At 33.9% G+C, this 22,583-nt stretch overlaps 1 protein-coding gene across 1 annotated transcript in view; it reads left to right on the forward strand.

The window, feature by feature from the left end:
• The first annotated feature begins 5,314 nt into the window (after positions 1-5,314).
• LOC114878876 (protein TIS11) overlaps positions 5,315-22,583 on the forward strand; it is a 45,538-nt gene continuing 28,269 nt past the window's right edge. The window contains exon 1 of the mRNA XM_029193146.2: positions 5,315-5,982. Coding sequence (XP_029048979.1) covers positions 5,926-5,982 — 57 coding nt within the window. The 5' untranslated portion in view covers positions 5,315-5,925. The remainder of the gene's footprint in view (positions 5,983-22,583) is intronic.

Here is a 22,583-nt window from a genome sequence, read left to right on the forward strand (position 1 = left end):
TTGAACAACTTTTTCCTATATATATAACCGCCGCTCGGCCTTTTCCGAGATATTTTTGAAAAACTGCCTGTCGTGTGCGTCCGTGTTACATCTTACGCGTTAGTGTGCGATCGCCGCTTTTCTACTGTTTTTGCAGGTACATAGCAGCACGGTGACCGACACCAATGTATATACATATGTACATGTATAACGGGTGGGCTTAAAAATCAAATTTAACTAATTTTAATGATTTTGAATCTCAGTTTGTGTCTAGTCGCCTGACGATGATCAGAATATTACTTTAGCCTAACCTAACCTAATTCACTGATTAAGTAGATTAGATTGGGTTAGGTTAGGCTATATTAACACTAAACCTACCAGAGCGGTCAAATGACCGTTTTTGAGACTTTAAAAATAAATGTTTTCTAATTAATACATGACAATTATTTTGTGTTTTATTGCCCCTACTAAATTCTGTATTATTTATAATCAACTGGAAAAAATATAACGTTTATTTGAAAACAGGTAGAAACAGGTATATATAAAATGTCGGTAGGTTTAGTGTTTTTCAGGCTGCCATCATAGCTACGATACGATGAAATCATAAATACAGAAGTACACAAGGTATATATTGGTCATCGATCGCGGTACTGTTGCCTGCAGAAACAGTAGAAAAGCGATGACCCCATACTAATGCGTACGTTGTCACGGACACACACGGATAGGCAGAATTCAATGTGTTAGTTTCGACAGTTTTAATATCTCGAAAATTAAGGCCGAACAGCGGTTATATGCATAGGAAAAAGTTGTTCAAAATGTTGATTTCTACAACATATTTAAAAATCATCGAAATCGGAGGTGCCCTCTGTAATCTAAATAATTACCAAATGATCGATGACGAACCGGCGTTGAAACAAAAGACTATACACATTGTTGGAACAGGTCGCGACAAGTCCAATTACGCTCCAGGAAAATATTCTTCCTGAGCATTTAATGAGCATTCAATACATAAGCATTCATATGAGAATGAATATTGCTCATATATTTACATTGTATTATATTTTCCTGGACCGAGAGCGGACCGTGAACCGACCAATCGTGTGGATTCGGTCTAACTGCGCCACAGAAACAAAAGAACTGTGGAGAAAGCATGCATGCCATTGACGCTCGATAATTCCTCGTATCTTATTATTAAAAGTGCCCCTCTTCAGACCACGAAATGCAGGGAATTATCGAACACGTATTGTATTATAAAAATAAAGCGAAGTCCATTTTTATTCGAATAGAAATTGACTATAAACTAAAAATACATGTTCAATAACAACCAAAATATTATGAAATAAAATTTTCTTCAAACCTGGGCTTGTACCAGCTGAATAATACATGACTCAATTCATAGAAGCTCAATTTATACCTACTATTATTTACATCCCGGTACAAACACGTCACGATTTATAGATGTAATAAAAGTCCCATTCTTCTTTTATCTGATTATAGTCATCGTGTAATAACGAGTACCGTGTGATACCAGTTAGAAATCAGGCTCTGTTCAATTAGAAGTGTGACGGTTTTTCCCATAATAACATACGGGCCGATGACGGTCTCTTCGTGATAGAACCCTAATAGCGAAGAGGGTTAATGTTTTCAACCCCAAACAGATTCTCATGAAGCTACATGCCGGCTGTAGGACGGCTAATGGGAGTCAGTTTTCGTTATGCTGGCCGAACTACATACATACACGTATAGATATCAGTCTGGTATATGCGGGTGCTTTGTCGAACATATGTGTTCTATGAACGAACTGAGATCTCCATTTCCATTGTAAATTACTCTATCGATTTGTGAATGAAAAAAAGTGCATTGACATTGACAGTTTTCATTACCAATAGCTCTTTTTCACTATAATTCGAACAAATATTAATGTGGGCTTTTTTAACATCATTTTATTATACAGGGAAATAATTAAAAGTTTCAATATTAGATGAAATTCAATTTTCTTCTAATCATTCTGTCAGGAGTAAAAATTGTTTAACTAATAATAACTACAATTTTATAAGGAATTATAATGTGAAGAGTTATGTTAACTTAATACAATATACTATACATATTTCCTTGTGTTTGTTAGAATTAGGTCAAATAGCTTTTTTATTTCAAAATTTTAAAAATATTCGGCTGAATTTTATATAATATTAAACAGTTGTTTAAACCAGTCGAAATTAATTATTAAAACAATTATTATGATTTGTAATTATTCTTTAGTCCTTGAACACCGGAGCTTGAGTCTATCAAGACACAAACTTACAAAACATGTACAAAGATATTAACCTAAAGTTACATGTATAATTTTTAAAGGAACAATTTAAAATTTAGAAAACGAAAAAAATATGAAACACAAAATTAAATGAAAATTGGGGCTCTCTTCATGGTCCGCTGTCTGAGGTTCAAATCAACTTTGAATTTATACAAATATAGAAAATTGTATTGTATTTTGTTTTAATAATTAATTGTTACTTAATAACAATACATCTATCACTGTTTAGTTATCATTTATTAACAGTGTATAGTAATCTGTTACAAAAGAACGTTTCCGTTTATTATTTTGTGAAAGTATAACGAAGAACTTTTATAAAAATTTGAACTTCAAATTTGAAAAATTTTTACTTTTAATATACAGTTTTTGATTGAATATACTTCATATATTAATTAATGAAATAATTAATATCGTACTAACACTTTTCTGTTCAAAATAATAATTTTCACTGAAAAATGATTTTCAATTCCTTTCATTTTATACAAAAATCATTATTTTATATCATAATAGAAATTTGATCATATAAACTCTTACATTCCAAATCGTTATTGTAGAGAAATTCACTTCGAACATAATTCATATTTTTCACGTTTCAACAGTTATGTCTTTATTAACATAAAACAAAAATGGCAACATAAATAAAACAAAATTCTATGCGAATAATCTTGGAATAAAATATAGCGGTCCGAGAATATTGAGTAATTTTTTTTAACATTCAAATTAATTATTTATACAGTTCCAATAACAAGATTGTTCGTTATTTTCGAATAACTTGATTTCCTTCGTTATTTTTAATCATGATTAATTCATTCCTTATAAATATATTAAATGTTAATGTTGAGCACCACTGTTGGCGCTTCACTAACCAGGAAGTTATTTCACTTTCTAACTTCACAAAAATCCATGTTGCAACTTATCGTGAGCGTTGTCTTAAAAGAAAGGTTTGCTCTATCGTGCGGTGTAAATTTAATTCTACTCTAGTGCTTCACTTTTTAAAATAAATTAAAAAACGTTGCAAAACATCCACCTTTATTGATTGTTTAAACACACTTTATTTTTATGATATATTAGAAATTAACAGTGATATATTAAATAGAATTTACAGAATCTTTCACCTAAAATGAAAGTTAAATATAGTTTATTTATATAGAGACTTCACAAAATGTGTTAAATGTGAAAAACATCAATTATTTTGGAAAATTAATTAAAAATTAATGATCGGTATTATATAATAGATATTGAAGCACAAAAAAGAAAATTTTAATTTGTTGAATAGTTTTATTTTTCTACAGATAGAAATTTATTGGTTTTTTCAGAATTATTATTTAACATTATTTCACTTCATTTCACTATAGTTATTTATTCATACTTTAAGCATTTACAATTTTTTAATTTTGATACTTTCAGGAATTGAGTAAAGTTCATCAAGTATTTTCTTAAATAATGGATTTGTCACATCGTTGGACAACTACTGCACTTATAATTTTTATACTTTGTCATGGTACTTAATACTTAATCAACAATTAGTTATTTTATAATTTTTTAGTTTTGATATTTTGAGGAACTGAATAAAGTTAAACAAGTATTTTCTTAAATAATACATATGTCACATCATTAGACAATTTTACAATTTTTCAATTGCACTTGTAATTTTTATACTTTGTCATGCTACGTTTCATAGTAATTAATACTTTGCATTGTTTACTAAAGATTCTGATGAAACGTTATACCCAACGTTCACTGGTGACAACGATGAATTGCAGTTTCGCTTTTATCAGTATACCATGTTCTTTTTCTGTACGATCTTCTTAGCCCCATAAAATTTCTATAATATCATCCATATGAAAAACGGTGTTTGAAATTCTGCAAAAAAGTGCTTTTTTTTGCATTACCATGAATCGGCATGTTATATTGTTACGACACATCGAGATCGATGCATAATCAAATGCTAACAATGCGTGGACGATGGTTATTTACAATCAGCGACTTACATCGTGCATGAATAAAAGCTCAATTTCATTCATACGACTCTTCTCGGTATTCTATCGCGCAACTACGCTCGGGCTATCGGATCACAATGCGTTGGATACCGCAACTGAAATACTTACGACCCCCTAAAACCATTTACATAATTATAAAATATGTAGAACCGTGTTTAATGTTATCAATTTATACAAACAAAAAATATTTGAAAAAGTGTATTTAATATTTTTAATAAATATCTAAAGTATAAAATTCGATTTTACATTATGGAAATAAATTTACTCTGACATGCTCAGAATAAATTTACTCCGAAATAATAATACAGTGACAACATCTTTGTCGGAAGCTATTTTGATTTCAAGTATTATTTTGAGATTTAAAACGTTTGATCGTTTCGATTATCGTTAGAACATACTGCGCAACGATATTAGTTTTATCAGTACAAAGTTCCTACAAACTTATTTTTTGTCAATTTTGAAATACGCATAAAATAAAGTGCCGATATCTTTTATTCTCTTCAATACGAGATAACTGGTAAGTATACATACTGATAACAGTATAATACTACGTTTTTTTACAAATGCGTCTTTTAAATAACAAGCAATTACATTCAGCCGATAAATCGATCAACAAGAACAAAGAATTTTAAACATCGATTAAAACTCGTCTTGCAGTATTACTTTTTAATATTCTATGTATTAAAAATATATAACGTTCTTCGTAAGAGTTACGCGAAAAAGATGTTGCGCAATTTATTGAACAGGGTGGGAGGTAGCCATGTTAGCAAGCAGCCCTAAACCCTAAATTTCCACCAATCAGAAAGATCGGAGTGAATAGGGAGAGAATGATTCGAAAATCCATGGACCAAGGGTTGCTGGTACCGAGAGAACGAGCGAAATATGTTTTGTACGATTGGTCCGACGAGTTGGCGGGGTTGCCAAATCTCAAAGAGTAGACGGGTATACGTGGTGGGGATGGCCGGCAGCGACGCGCGCTCCGATTGGCGGAACCGGCGGTGCCGCCTTTCGAGTCTCACGAACCGTCATGCCGACGCACGCATCTTCAGTTCGCATTCGGAGGCCCAGCGAGCTAGAGCTCTTTTAGACGGAAAAGAAATAGCTGACGGGAGCTTTCAAGTTTCCCTCTCCACGGGTGTCGCGACAAAGATTCTTCGATTCGAAAAAGTGCCAAGTTTTCTCTCGCACGTACTCTGTCAGTCAGCCGGTATACACACGCAGATATAGAAAATCGTCTTTCGTTTAGCACGGTGAACCCTGCACGTGACAAGCTGAACAGCGAAGAAGGCCGAAAGCAAGAGAGCAACGTGCTTGTTTCAACGGTAGAGGAGACACTTCGGTTGTTCATTCGAATTGCTCGATTTCGAGAATCTGACTCCACGTTTCTGTTGATCTCGTACGTTCAGAGAATCAAACGGGTGTGCTTCCAATGTAAATCTACGAGAGCTTATCGTCGGAGTGGCAGTTTTTGTGTTCACTGAAGTTGATATATCGCGGTATTTTTTGAAATTTCTCACAGTCTTTCGTGCGGTACCACGCACATAGCCTTGGTCTCGAAGGAGAGGAAGGCTAGCACAGCCGGATCGCAACGTTTACTATTAGCTCCAGTGTGTTTTTGTGCGAAACTGAGGGAACATGTCGACCGCCGTCATGAGCACCCCTATGTTCGAGTGTAGCGAGCATCTTTTTAAGGTAAGACATTTTTTTCTCTTCGCTTGTCAACCGATCGTTTCGTCCTTTGTTTTATTCAATACACATCTTCATAATTTCTTTCTTCGACCGTTCGACGTTACCATATATTACTTATATTCTGGAACCCCTAATATTTCAAGTGTTTTGAACTTTGTTATGAATCAGGTGATGCGTGACGTGTATTTCGCCGATGAATTACCGGTTATCTGTAGGGATTGTTTTCTATTAACAGATTACCTTATCGCGAACATGTTTTCCATCGATTCGAAGAATCGAGAATCTCGTCGATAAGCGGTAGGATAGGTGCAAAAATGGCTGTTCAGCACGTGGCACCGCGGATACTAAGAAACACTGTTAGGAACGTTGAATTTTCTCGCGCCGGTTGTAATATTCGCTGGTACTCGCTGGTACCGTGGCGCAAACATTTCTGTGACCGTGTTGGTACGTATTCTGTTCGGATTGCCACGGTCTATTGCACTGCCGGACAAATATGGAATGGACGGTGTAGAGCGTATAGTAGAGAATCTGTGGCTATAAGACGTGTCACGAACGCTCGTTCCTTTTGACGAATAAATTATTGTACTTGCTCGAAATACAAACGTAGTCTAACCAGACTCGCTAGCGGCTATAGTGAGATTTATTTTGGCGCGCAACAGTATGGGAGATAGCGATTCAAGACCCAAGTGTTATTTTCGATCGCGTGGTAGTTGCTTTCTTCGAGGTTTATTTACTCCTCAAGAAATTTCTCCTTTAAATCGCCTTCGTTTCTGCATCTGCTCAGTGTAACGATTTCGAATTTATTTCGAGAACTTTCGGTCGAAAGTGGAGCAAAGCTTTTTTGCAAACTCGAAGAGGTTAGATAAGAGTGATAAGTTAAAGAGAGAAAAAAAAATATCTATTCTGAATAACATTTTAGATTTCTAAATGTCCACATTTCCTTTTTTTCCCCTTTATACGCGTATTACACATCGAGACGGATAGGAGTGAAAGTTCACGGTTCAGCGTCGGATTCATATGAAAACAAATTCGAATTTTATTTTTTCCCTCGCGTCAGAGGTCGTCCTCATTGTTGTCCCAGCAAACGTCTGTCGTTCGATAAACTTTGCTAATCCTTCCATTTGTATTCGGCCTTTCAAGCGTGATATATACAATCTGATTTCGCGTATGGTTGATCGATTGTCAGTTATTTCTGTGTGGACAACATGGTTGTTCGCTCACCGCGATTCGCTCGAACTTGCGATGACCTGTTCGAAGCGAACCGAATTCGCACTGACGCGGCTTTCGTGTTTTTCCATTGTGCGTCGTTCGCTTCTAAAATCTCCGATTACAGACGGCATGAAAAACAATATACGTTTCAGTTTACTAAACTCGACATTCTTCTGCGACGCCATCTTTAAGATACGTAATTGTTGAATAATTAAAAAATCATATTTCAAATTTACTTCTGTGTGATACGGATTATTGATAAGATTAAAAGTGTATTTTATTAATCTGTGGACCAATTGTCTTCATTTTCTAAATTTCACTTTCATGACTCTTTCATTTAGAAATTATATATTAAAATTTATAAAAATTTTTTTTATGATAAAAATAAAAATCTTAACTCATGAAAAAAGGATACTTTGACCCATTACTCTTCTATTATAATTGTATACTAGTCGTAAGATTTAAATATATTTGAGTATAAAAAAATTCATACTGGGTCAATCCCTTCATGAGAGCGAAAATAAAATAAAATAATATTGCTAATATAACTACGTTACTGAAAAGTATTATTTTTGGGACTTTGAGAGAAAATATATTTCTGAACTAATTATAAAAGTAAAATTACATAACATTATAATTACTGTGATAATTCAAATTTAATAAAAAACATTTTCCATAAATAAAGAACGGAAATAAACACATAGACATTGGTGTAGATGATTTCAGTTATTTTTAAAAATATTAAAATTTAAACTTATTGACATAATCCCTTTTCTGAAGCATCATTAAACCGTCTATTTTAACAGAAACTTGTCGCAGAAATTTTTTAACGGATGTAACGTGCTCGCGTACACAATATTCCATTTTACATCTTCATCCAACCAGTTTTCATAAATCGTGCTTCACGTGTGCTCGTATTCTTAGAACGCGTTTTACAAACATTACGGAACCGTTCGTCCTCCTGTTCGTGTAAATCAAAGACTTCTCTGAAGTAATATCGAAACGAAATTGTATCAGATCTGGTGATATTTTCTAATTTGAATACAAATGCTATTATAAGGGAAATAATTTCAATTGCGTCCACCTTTCCTCTGTATGCATCATTATACCGTTTCGACGATAAGAATTCGTATAGTTACACAGGTGTGTTGCGTTTTCCTCTCGAATAATAATTATTCCATAAATATACGCACGTATGGCGTGACTTCCAATCGGTACGGTTTCAGGACCGTAGTTATCTTTCCACTGTATAATCATTCATTTTTCTCGCGATTTGGAGTGCAATAACATCCTACTGTTATGAAAGATTTCTTGCATAACGAATTAAAAATTGCTCTGCGGTGGAAATAGAATTATTTGCCATTAGAAAATGCATTGACAATACTGAACATTATTTACTCATTATTTATGAAATAATAAAATTTCAATAATAATTTTTATATATAACTAGCTGACCCGACAGACGTCATGTCCAAATTTCAATAAATTTGTTTGTGAATTTGTGGAAAGCTATTGGAAATGTGTAAACAAAGTAAAAATGAGAAAAAAAGAATTACGCATATCCATCGTTCGAATCGTGAGTTATGGTCTTTAGTTCATACAAAAATCCCATAGAAAAAAGCACTTTCATTTTCTTTCCCTAAAAACCTTATTTGGACTATTACAGACATTAAAAAAAAAAATTAGCCAAATCGGTCCAGCCGTTCTCAAGCGCTTACCAACGAACAGTATTTAATTTTTATTTATATAGATTTCCAAAGAAAAATGAGTGAAATATTTATTAAAGTACAATATCGATAATTTATTCAATTGAAAATGTGGTTAATTGATCGAGCCAAAAGAACAAGAAACGCGTGGGCACGTGCAGAATCACGTTTGCTAGTATAAAAATACTTTGATCGTTCTATAAAGTTCGTTCTCAGTGAATCAAGCATTCATTCAGGTCTGAAGTTTAATTAGCTTACTTCGGTCACGATTGGCCCGGATAGGCCTGTTGCTTCGAATTATCGAGCGCAGATAGGCAAAGCAGTAAATTTGAATTTAAAAGCGAAAACGTGTCTCCAAATTTATTCCGTGGCGATGAAAAGAACTGCGACACCGAGCCGATCGTCATTGTTTACAGGCCTCGTGCGGCAAATGGTGCGACGTTCGAGTTTTATTGTGACTTTTTTTTTTCCTTTCTTTCCTTTTCAGCTACACCAGCTCGTAACTTTCCTCGGCAATTTCTCTTCGGCGATTTCGAAACTCGTTCGATCGAGAGAGCCTTTCGACTTTCGTGGTCGACGGACATCTAAAGCGCCACTCGAAAATTTGTACTTTGGTATTTAGATAAATATTTCCTTTCCTCCGGAACGTTTGTTGTACATATGTATACGCTCTTCTCGTGCACCAAACCATTTCAGTTTATCTACTTCCAGGAAATAATCTCTGGCTACTTCTTTCTCTCTGGTTATAAATTTTACTGCCTCTTCTGACTTCCTGACTCTGCTGCCCTGCTTGGTATTTCTATAAACACTTAACAATTTTCTGTACCTTTCGTAATTCTTGAAACACTGATTTTGTAAACTTAGTATTTGAATGAGCATTAAATTTCATAATTAAGTCCTTCCACGGCATTATGGGTCATTTAGGGCCAGGCGAAACTTGCCTTCGAATTTTTATAATTTAAAAATTGGTTAAGTATTTCATGGAACTAATACTTGTATATTAAATTAGAGGAACTTTTGCAGAGTTTTGTACAGACTGGAACAATAAAAATTCATGATGTCGGCCTTGTTGGCAAGAACTATTGTCAGCAAAGGGTTAGGTTTAAGTTAAAAATATGAAAATTAATTATTCATACATAGTTAAATCTTAAATATAATAATAGTTAAGGTATTCATTCATGAAGAGGCGTTATTTATATTTAAATTTTTAACGAATAAACCTTTCCCTCTACTGCCATTTTCTCTCGAAAAGTCTAGGATGCTCGGTTACAACGGCTCGCAAATAACAGTATTTATATAGCCAATATATCGATAGAATATTGGAAAATGTAATATTTTTCTCGCCTTACGACGAACCGTTGTCCCTATTTTCCCTCAGCTGCTAAACCGAAATTTATTCATGCCTCGTAATAAGTGTCCGTCGAGTAAATAGACGGAAGCATAAAGTATAAAACGTAAAGATGTTGAGAAAGAACGGTGGACACGGCATGGGGCGACGACAGCGCTCGTCGCGGAGACGTAAATTATTTAACGCGAAAGGATAGCGAGGGAAGACAGGTTGTTTGAGAAGGCTGGTCCGAGCCCGGTGATCAGGACACGTCGAAGGAAGCATCGGGTCTCTCCCTTCCTGTAGAATCGTTCGGTCTGGATTTTTCTGAAAGTGGAAACCTCGCCCTGAGCGAGCAACGTGTCGAACACACACCGACGGCAGCAGCAACAAAAAGCGGCTCGGTAAATGCAAGCCGCAAGCAGCGTGTAGGAACCTGTTGCTTCGGATTTACGACGGAAAGAAAGAGCGAGACATCTGCGCGCCAGCTTTGGCGGCGAGAGAAGGACGGACTGAGCGGCACAGAGAAGTGGAAGAATGAGCATGGGCTAAACGGAGAGAAGGTTAGAACGAGAGACGAAGATAAACGAGCGAGCGAATCTAGCGGGGCGGTCAAGGGAGGAGGCAATACTGGATATGGATGGTTAGAAATGGAAAAATAGAAATTAGAAGAGTGGGAAAGCAAGCGAGTGTGCGTGCCGGTGTGTCTGTGTGATAGTAAATAGAAATTGAAACGTGCGAATGAACGCGAAAGGAGAAACGAAAGGGAGATACACAGCAGAGATGAAAGAAGGAGAGAAACCATTCTTTGTGCCCGGTTTCTATGTGGACTCGAGTACCAAGTCAGTGCTGTAATGTGGTCATTGTGCTATTTACTGTGTGCGCTGCCTCTTTTACGTTGCCCCGAATTTCCCATATTTCTGAAAAGAAACTGGTCCTACGTAAAACTCTGTAGACCGGAACAGGCTCGAGCGTTGTTCCTGTACTTTGCTTTCCTTTTCAAGCGAAACTGCCTGCTAACTTTGTCCACCGTGTTATTTCTATTAGGTTATAAGAATAATTACAAAGCTTTAAACATTTTCGTTACTTTTTCGTTATTCTTAGATTAAAATGATATAAAGAATAAGGGACATCGGTTGTACCTGCTACTTATATTCCTGAAAAGGAACTTGTCGCATAAAGGAGCCATAAGGTGAACAGGAAGGGACTTTGACGTTCGTGCAATTCGCTTTTTATGCATGAAAAAAATCAACCGCTTTTACACGGAGATGGTTCTGGACATGAATTTGCACAATATTTCCCTGAGTAATTTATGTGCGTCTCAGAGACGAGGTAGTGGAGTTGTATCCGCCCTCGGGTGACCGGCTTCAGATTAGTTTCGTCTCTTTTTCCCTGGGTAACATCCTGGAGTGTCCGCCGCAGGGAATAGAGATGGCCAAAGACGGTGAATGGTTTTGTATAGTCTCTAGAAGCTTTCTACCCATTCGTCGACTTTTGCATGGAATCTGCATGGCTGAAAGAATTTTTAAAATAGAATTTTCCGGGGATTACCCATCCGGCTGATGTCGAAGCGTCCAGGCATGGCGAAACGGTCTTGCACCTCTTCCCAGGTATAACTGCTTCCTCGAGCACCCTTAAGTACTAGGTCCTTGCACCTTACTAATTAATTATCTTAATTGTAGCATATTATCCACTTTTTTTATTTAGTTCTTCTATTTCTCACTTTTTCTTCTATCTCAAAACTCCATCACCCTAATGGCAACATACAGAAGAGGCAAATATATATTATTCTCCTGTGATTGATATAAAGATTTTTCTGTCGCTTCCTCTTAAAAAATAATTCGCATTAGCTGCATGCTCAGGGGAACCGGGACTTAAATTTTTATCGGGAGATTAGTGACACGATGGGCGCTCTTGTAGAATACGGGCCCTAATTTTAATTAATTAGTCCCAAATTCCCTTGGGACTTTTGGAAATTTGGAAATTTTATAACTTTGGAACATTGGAATTTTGTAGTTATAGAATTTTCAAATTTTAGAGTTTTGGAACATTGGAATTTTGTAGCTTTAGAATTTTGGAGTTTTAGAATTTTGTAACATTGAAATTTTTGAGTTTTGGAACATTGGAATTTTGTAGTTATAGAATTTTGGCTTACTGAGAATTTTCCCGAACTCCGTGTGGCTGGCTCCTGGGTATACATGTAAGGACAAGAACGCATGGTGTAGTTACCCTGAAATAATCGGTATCAGAATAATTTCTCTGGGTAATATGCATTCGCGCTGCCGTGAGAATGTGAAAATAAATTTTATTAAAAGGTTATCACATTGAGTTACTGTTTAAGATGGCTGTGAACTATCTATGCAAATGCATTCCGGGACTGCGACTCGCTAGGCGGCTTTAGAGGCATGTAATGCATTTTTGTGCAGCTTTAGCATGTACTGTTTTATGCTCCATCGTTTTTATTTTTAGAAAGTATTCGTGAAATAAATTATGCCACTGCAGTTTCAATGAATTCCATTGTTTTTTCCATTGTTTTTTTATGACAGTCTGGTGGCTAGTTTCTATACTGGTCAGGAACACTCTTGAAACTCTGCCAGCAATTCGTTCACACGACCACTTGAAATTTCAAGCTGCTACCTTTTATACGCGTAACTGACTTACACTGATTGGCTTCTTAGCCATCTATTTACCAGGTGCACATATCTTTTTTTGCTCGTTTATCAGAGAGGATTCACCAATTACACTTCGGGGTCTTCAGACGTATTCTTTCCTCCTTCAAAGCTACGTTCCTATATTTCAGAAAAAAGAAAAAAAAATGGTTTCATTTAACGTGATTGTACATAAAAAAACGATTCGAACCACGTAGATGTGAATCTGATCACCTTGGGGTCATTCACCTTATTAGTTCTTATAATTATTTGCAAAATGTCTCTTTGTAAAGTGGCATAGAATATTTTGTAATATATGTAAGAAAAATCCGTTAAAAAAGCTGGTTTGGCGTGTTGCTGAAGCAGATGGAATCCTCTTTTTATTCTTTTATCAGACGCAGATTCGTTTACCATCCCTATTGGGGTTGTTCCATGCAAAAAGTCTTGGACGAGTCGTTCAAAAAATGTTCCCATATTCCTGAAAAGAAACTGGATACACAAAAGCCTCGGAAGGCGGAGAAGGAGGAGGGTACCACCACCATACACCTTGCTCCTTATGCACCGTTCACAATTCCCATGCTTGCTTTAATCCTTTGCAATTCTATGTCCAGTGTAACTGACCAACTTATATTTTATATTTGCAATTTTTATTTTTTAATTTAACGCTAAAGTGCCTCGAAACGGCAACACTGTGAGAGTGAATTTATGATAATGCAATTAATATTGTTATGGTTTAATGAGCATGCCGGGGCGGGAAGAATCAAGCCTTGCGTTCACATTGTCCCTAAAATTGTTCATTTTACGGCACAGTTGGTATCCCATCGTAAATTACTTGACCCTGTTCGTTGACTTGAGGAACGCATCTCATTAAGGTGCCGATTTGGTTTAAACCCTTCGCTGTAGTTGCCTCTGCCGGGAACTGTACTTGCACATTTTTATACTAAATTATTTAACTTGGCATTTGAACGTGAATAAAGTTTATTTGTAATGTGAATTTTGTTGATATAGGTGCTTCCATTCTATGCTTGTTATTTTGAAACATAAACGCTTTGCTTTGGGCGACGGTAGTAAGGAAAGGGTTAAAAAATATGGTGCTTTGGTTAAATTATAAAGTTACAAGGTTTTTACAATAGTCCCATATTTTTTTACTCCGTTTTCTGGGGTCTGATGTTACCTTATGTTCTGAATTATATTTTCAAATTAATAGTAGTTAATCAAGACAGAACATTTTTTTTTATAACGGCGTGATTTTCAATTATAAATATCTTTTGATATGAAAATGAAAAAAAATAGAAAGCGCCATCGTTTCCTTTAAATTTTCTCTAACGTATTCCAGATCCACTGAAATAAGCTATGAAAGTAATTAAAGTCGAGGGGATTAAAGCACATTTCATACGTGAAAAAGCGAGAGTGCCATGAAATATTTTTCTTGCCTCGTCTTTCTCTTTCACTGGTTTGTTTGCTTGCTTACTTTTGACGCTCTTCAGTTTCACTTTCACGCTTGATGTACTCGACCATCCACCTTTCCAATTAAAAATGCTCAATTTTCCACGCCGTCGGTCCACCGGAAGATTTAGGCCAAGTTTTTTCTTTCTTTCATGAATGGTCCGTAAACAAGATGATTATGAGATTTCGAGACGCCTTTTAAAAGAATAGTATTAACGAACGGTATAAGTAGTGTCGCAAATCAATTTAAGATCGTATAGAAATGCTTCAGCGTGATGGAATGTTTTATAGCTTTAGAAAGCAGTGCAAATGTAATGATGTTTTTATAATACAACAGTAATTATCAAATTTTAGTTAATTATACGGATAATGGATTTTTAACTATTGAAAGTGCTTTTTCTTATGTGCTCATAACTCGTGAAATCATTTATTTGGAGTTGATCGAAATGACTATTAATCAGTGATTGTCGGTTGTTAAAAACGTGTTTACATTGATCATTTATTAGATACGCTAAATTATTCTTTTGCTCGTTAGTGTTCTATGCGAACTAATTGTTGGAAATAGGAATAGTTAATTTTCAAATTTCAAGTTTACTCTAGTTTTGGAATTTCGAAATTTTTAAGTTTTGGGATTTTTGAATTTTGGAGCTTTGATTCCTTTGCTCATTAGTGTTCTATGCGAACTAATTGTTGGAAATAGGAATAGTTAATTTTCAAATTTCAACTTTACTCTAGTTTTGGAATTTCGAAATTTTTAAGTTTTGGGATTTTAGAGTTTTACAGTTTTGAAACATTAGAATTTTAGAATTTTGAAACATTGGAATTTTGCAGTTTTAGAGTTTTGGAATATTGGAATTTTAGAATTTTTGAGTTCTGGAACATTGGGATTTTAGAGTTTTACAGTTTTGAAACATTAGAGTTTTACAGTTTTGAAACATTAGAATTTTAGAATTTTGAAACATTGGAATTTTAGAATTTTGGAATTTCAGTTTTGGAACTTTGCAATTTTCAAGTTTTGGAATTTCAGAATAATGAAGTGGTCACTATGCCCCTTACCCAGTTACGCCCATCGGGTGAATCGTGTTAATAAGTGATTATACATTGAACAAAACATCATGTGACCGGAAGAGTTAGTTAGCAATTCGATAATGAATAAAGTCGATGCATCGCGGTGCAATCGAATCGAGAGTCTCGAAGAAAGGTGTGCCTGTCGAGCGTGCAGGCGTTGCATTACTAAAACACAAGCCTTCTAAAGAAAGGTAAGAATAGTGATTAGGCGCGAATGCATAAGTATTCCGCGTGCATCGGATAGTTATTTCGAATGAGATATTGTGTTGTGTTCCGCTGCCTGACCGGAATAATGAATTCATTGTTAACGACTTGTTATTCTTTTTTTTTTTTGCTTCTTTCCAACGAACGATTAATTATATTCTTTAACAACGAAAGGAAAACTGGCACGCTAGAGTGACCGTGATTTATAAAAACGAAAATACGTGTGAAAGTTGGCTGGCTGGTTGGTTGTACGTAACGGCCAGGTAAAAAAAATAGGTCATCGAAAGAAAAATCATGGTAGAAAAAATCGAATCGTGTTATGAACTTGACACAAAATTTTCATTTCTGTTAGCAATTTGATATTTTATTTGTAGTTTCCGTCGATCTGACTATTAAGGTGTATAGTATTAGCTATGTTTGCTGAAATACTACTTTCTGCTTGGTTGAACGCGTTAGGTGTATTAAGTAAAGCTTCTTTTTTATTCTTTTCAACAACGTGTTATGGATTTCTAGGTGCAATCTATCTCTTGGTATAGGCCGATTGTTACCCAAGTTACTTTACCTTATTATGGTTATTTAGGTCGTTAAGTAGCTTTTTTTTTTACTTTCGCAATAAATCACGCGTACCGTTCCCTTCTGGAGTTAGGTAAAATGACATCGAAAGTAATCGCTAGTATTTTCATTATCGTTCATGTGCATCGACATGTTTCGTTAGTTATTTCTCGTAGCCAGCCTTTCTTGGTAAAAAAAAGACTTCTTTGAATGCTAAGGAGGACAGATCACGTACCGGATGTTGCTTTATCTCTCTCTCTCCCCCTTTTCCCTTCTTTCTTTCTCTCCAACCTTGCTATTTATAAATTATTCGAACTTTGGTAAAGGCAGAAAACAGGAAGTATGAATCACTAGTAGCTTAGTAAGCACTTGTATCGTTATAGTTATTAAAAGATATTAATCAGAAGAATTTTATTGTAAAATTATTAAAATGTATTTTTAATGATTAGCAAACGGTAATATTGTACGTACATAAATTATTGACGATTCATTACGTCACAGTTGTCTTCATTAACTGTACCTGCCTTAGTCATTCAGTAATTTTTAATGCAGCGATAGCAGAGGGGACAATGTTTCCATAGCGTTAGTTAGAACGAGGCAAAATGTTTTACTTTCTCTTTGTTGACGTAAATCTGCAATTATGGCGTTTATGATACAATAGAGAGATACGTGTGTTATCCCCATTATGGAATTCATTAAGCACAGGTTTACATGGACAAAAATGGGCTGCGAGAATCCGCAACCTTGTTAACGAGCAATCGATAAGATATTCCATCACGCAAACTGCGTTGTTTACTCCCTTTTGGCTACCGTTCCCCCTCGAGATGACGATGCATTTGCGCATATAAATTGTTATGAATTTCTATCGATGCAAGGTATACTATACGCTCGTCCGTTGTATGGAAATCGTGTTGTTGATGCAGGGAAAAATTAAAAGATATTTCTTAGAAAGGTTAAAAGGCTGTTATTCAGTTATTCTGTTATTCAGTTAATCTGTTATTCAGTAAGAAATAAAAAAAATTTTTAAATTCAAATTTTTAAATCATAACATTCAAATGTCAAGGTCTGAGGTTAAAAGTTTTATCGTTAGTTTTAAAATTTCGAGTTTCTGAATTTCTAAATTTAAAGGTTAAACTTTCAAAATTCAAATTTTAAGATCTCAAAATTCAAAATTTCTGACTTCTAAATATAGATTTCAAAATTTCACGATTCAAATTTCAAAATTTTTACGTTTAAATTAAAGAATTCCAAGATTCAAATTTCAGAGTTCAAAATTTCTAAATTTCAGAGTTCGAAATGTTCAAATTTTCCAGAATCCAAAATACCCAGTTTCGTAAAATATTAATAACAAAATAAATATTAAATAATATTTCCCGAAATAAACGTTTACGCGCAAGTAGTGATACCACCCCTTTCCCCTCCATCGCCATTTTCCTTAGGAAAACCTCCGCGTTCGCTACTACATAACCTAACCTATACGCTAATAGAATTGCGACCGGAAGTTAATTGTCATTAATTTTTTTTGCAACTGCAACGCATACGCTTGAATAACATCGTACGTTAGTTCAAGGAGAACCTTGGGAACGAATTGAAACCGCTTACAGTGTTGCACATCTCTTGTTACCAACGTTTGCACAAAATATTTTGTCGAGCGCTGCTCGTTTCTTGCTGACTCGACTGCTACAATACTTCGAAATTCATGAAATTATTTTTCACTTCTTAAACGGCAACGGTTATCCGATAATTCGAAAGTTCCAGTTAATGATGCTTAAGAACGAAAGAAACTGTTTGGAAACTGATGAAAATAGAATCGAGACATCTGGTTGTCTATCTCTTTCTTGCTCTCCCGCGGACTCTCGCCTTTTTTTCTATGAAAAATGGCAGGAAGGGTAACGAGGAAAAAGCGGACGGGTCGAAGGAATAAAAAGTCGTGGAAATGAAAAGAAAGAAAATGCGAAGGCAGCTTGGAAACATGGCGCGCACCCTTTTTGTTCACCCATGTGTACAGAACCGCATGGTTTTTACAAACACGCAGGACGCGCACATGTGGTTCCTTCGCACAGATGGATTTTCTTAGCCTCCCGTAGTAGCCCCTTTAAACCGTTTTCAAGTACTCGTTCCATGAAGTGGAAGTTTTAAAAGGATAAAAAGTCACTGTGTTCCAAATAATATTTTTGGAATTTTTAAAAATATTGGCGTAACTGTCGAATAATCTAGAGAACCTTATATGCATTATTTAATTTTAGTAATTAAATTCTGAAGGTGAAGCCTCTAGGTACTCGAAGCGGAATACAATAATGTAATCGCAAGTGTTCATCAAGGTATTTGTATATCTTTGATCGCCGAGATGAACGCGATTAGTAGGATACGTTACGTCTAAATATTGTAACATCGAGAAAATAGCAGGAACGCGAAATGCAATTTTTCCAGCGTGTACCGTCTCTCCCATTCTCATTAGCCAATAAACTTGAGCGAAAGCGTCGACGGTGAGAACGAACTAAGGAGGAGAATAAAAACCGCAAGGGAGCGTGAAAACAGCACCCTGCGTCTGTAGGGATCGTGTTCATATATGCGCGCACACGCGTTCAATTCTTTATGCGCAGGAAAGTCTTGATGCTCATGCAGCGACTCCTGAATCATGCTGTTCAGCATTCGTTGCACCGTATTTCACGAGGAGTCGACTCCGACTTCTGCATAACTTGGTATTTTCGTGTACCACGAACGCATATGGTGGCTCTTTGTTCTGCAAGGATAGTTTGTATCATTCGTGTGCGACATACAACTCGTCCCCTGTGTATTTTTATTTCGTCTTGTTTCGCAGGTGTCTCTGAATTGCACCGCTGATGATAATGTGCTTTCCGAATATTTATGTGCAGAAGTACAATCTTTCTTGCGGTTACAGTGGTTTTGTTTAGGAAGCAAGATCATATAGTGATTCATCAAATAATTATAGAAGTAGAATATACAAATGTAGGTAGACATACTTGATGGAAAGGATCATTTTGGAAAACAAGTACAGGTTTAAATAATAAAAAATATTCTATTGAAAATTTTCAATATTATATAATTTTTTTAAATAAATTCCTAGAATAGAATATTTTTTATTGTTTGAAACAAATTTAAATTTAAAACAAAATTTATAGTTACAAATGTTTAAAAACAAGAATTTTATAGTATATTATTTTACATAGCAGATTTGCAACATAACGCAGCCAAGGGTTAGAGGTCTATCCATACACTATCTTATTTAAAATTATATTTTATAAAATAAAGAATGATTTTTGTAAATACAATTTTCTGAAAATAATATGAATTACTTTCATCAATTAATATTTTAAAATATCTAATGTTTTGTACTATATTTTAATTTTTTTATTTTAATGATCTTATGTTTAATAAATTTCAAATATACTAATCTCAGTATGCAGCCTTTTTTATAAATATTCTTTATACCACTTTCATGGTATGGAACTTATACTCACCACTTTCAAATATGATGAATTCAATATTATAATTTAAATTTGTTATTATGTATTTATTAGTCTTTTAATTTGTGGTGTATCCAATTATAGTTTATTATTGAATAACATGGCCTTAATTATTCACCGACTTTTTTTGAAGAATATTGGCGCTTTATTTGAGAAAGTTAAAGAAGAGCGAGAGTACACGTGACATGCATAAGTCATAAATTACATTAGTCACAGCAACAGTGTCATTTATTAAAGAGAAAAAGGATAAGATTTTTTCTATTTTTACGCCTGTTAAAGATCGCTGATTATTTTCTTTTTTTTCTTCAATTTATTTTACCTATTGTAAAAATACAGTAATAATAATCATAATATAGAAAATGAGGCTTCCTGTAAATAGCAAGCTATTAAAGAAGATTTAAATTGTTTATTACAGCACCATGCTATTATACCCTCTTTACTTAATATATTTGAACATAATTAATAGCTGATTGAATATTGTTGCAACAAAAAATTGTTTATATTTAAGCGATGATTCTCATAGGTTTTATTATATTTGAAACTGCGTGGGAAAGCTCTTTATTATGTTTGATTGTTTTCTTAAAATGACCTTCCATTGACCTTGAAATGATCTTGAAATTGTGATTCATGAATAGGACACAGCTAGGTAAGAAATTATCTGTTGAAATGAAAGATGATTCTTTTTATTACAAATTCGAAACACAAATGAAAATAACAAATAGATATTATTAATAAGGAATAATTAATTTTAATAATACTTTTATTATTTTAACCGTAGAATGGCAGATGCTAGATCAATCTTGAAAATTAATGGAAAACTTTGGCACATTCCAAAAGATAATTTAAAGCTTAGAAGGTGAAGATCAATAAAGTTTAAAATTAAATTCAAAATATTGTTGTTCTAACGATCTGTCTGTTGTTGTTCTAACTATATGATTTATAAAAAATTGAAACAATTTTGACAGTGTAAGAAAAAAATTAATTTCAAATATGTTTTGAAGTGGGTATCTTTTATTTAAATTTCATTTGAATTTCAAAAAAATTCAATTTGAATGAATTACTTTTTCGATTTTCCATTAAAATCGTTCTTTATTTTGAAATGGATGGACAAATTGTTAGGGACACCCTGTATTATAGGTAACTACGGTCCCTTGCTATGAAACGATCTTTGTATAGATACTCTAGGCGACTATAAACTCTGTTTACCGCCAGACACTGTCCGCGCGGAAAATGTACGCTTATGGCACGGAGTCCCGTTCAACGGTTGGCAGTTTTGCTGTAACGAACGGGTTAAACTTCCAAGTAAATCTTTGCATATTGGTTAAATTCAGATTGGCAATTTAAACACAGCTGTACGTGACTTGGAAGCAAAAGAATGATACAATTCTTTGGATATGCTAAAAAATACATTATAAAAGTTTATGATTTAATAATAAAACACTATGGTTAAAAATTAAATTCTAATACTCAGATATAGAAAATTGTAATTATGCTATAGTTATAGTCGTTTCACTTGTACAATTCGAAAACTTCTCAATTTTATATTATTGAAATATTAATACTAATTAATTTTTTATATTTGCAGTATCCATAATTATAATTATTACAATATATATTCAGTTTTTATTGGTCCAATTAAATATTAACTTAATCATTATTTTACATTTTAGATAATTTGAATAATTGAGTACCATGCATTTTTTTTTCAAATTAAATAATAAATTAAAAATTACATATAATTAATGTTTGTAATGTTATTCATAGGATTCATTTTTTTATCACATTATAATAATAATTAAAGCCACTGATTACATCATATTAATTATTCTGCGGTTTCAAATTCAAAGTAGCACAGTATGATTTCTGTGTAATATGAATGTACAATTATTTAGCGAATTGCATAAGTTTCTGGCACAATACGAGTCCATTACATAAAATTACATTTGATAGCGGGTAGAAAACGTAATACAATGGTATAGACAATTAGTACAGCATACATAATTTCCAACAGAGAGGAAATAACGCTCGTATCGTCGAGTCAGCTTTGTGCGATACAATCCTCGTATTTCGTATCAAGCTTTTGCCATTTTCAGTTAAACAAAGAAATACGATTCATTGTGTATACTATAGAGACTTTAAAATAAAAATATATATATACAGAGTGTCCTTTTTTTAAATTTCTATACTTATTTATGCTTTATATTCATGCATTCTTCAATTCTATGACATAATAATACATTAACTCTCGAAGGACGGGCCATGGAAAGAGCCATAGTTTTAATTTAATTATGTATTTTGTATTACTTCCTAAATTTTACACTGTTCCTTATTATATACATATTTATTCAGTTTATTATTATTTTGTAACGTTGAGCTTTGTGATTTATTATAAAATTCAACTCTGTAAAGTTTAGTAATTATAATTGAATTTTGAACAGATTAATTATCATTCTTTATTACTTTTCTAATGTAAACAGGAATATGGATTTTATTTTTATAGAAATCTGTGCCTTAGGAGTAAACAATTGTAGACTTTTTATTTGATTTATATTCCCTTTTTATGTAATCATTGTTTTACTAATTCTTATCTAACTAATATTTTTCTGTAAACAAATCAGAAGTGCTAATCAGTTGGATGAATTAAAAATACACATATTTACTAAAATTTCATTTCTCTTTTAAACCGACTCATTTTATCATTTTCTTGTCCTTGCGATCATAAAAGCAGGTAAAACAATAAAACATCTGCACACCAAATTGTGAACTGTGGGAAAAACCGAACGTACTTTCTGAAGTGTATAATACTTGGGCAGTTCAGTATTTCTAATTTTATGATTTTAAAGACACTTTCTTTAATCATTTTTAAACATATGTAATGGTTTATAGTTTAAATATGAATTCTCCAAACTTTTTATGTCTTACATACAATTCTATTTGATGTTCCTTCTAAATTTTT

This window comes from Osmia bicornis, chromosome 14 (assembly GCF_907164935.1).
Source record: "Osmia bicornis bicornis chromosome 14, iOsmBic2.1, whole genome shotgun sequence".
In the NCBI taxonomy this organism is placed as follows: Eukaryota; Metazoa; Arthropoda; class Insecta; order Hymenoptera; family Megachilidae; genus Osmia; species Osmia bicornis.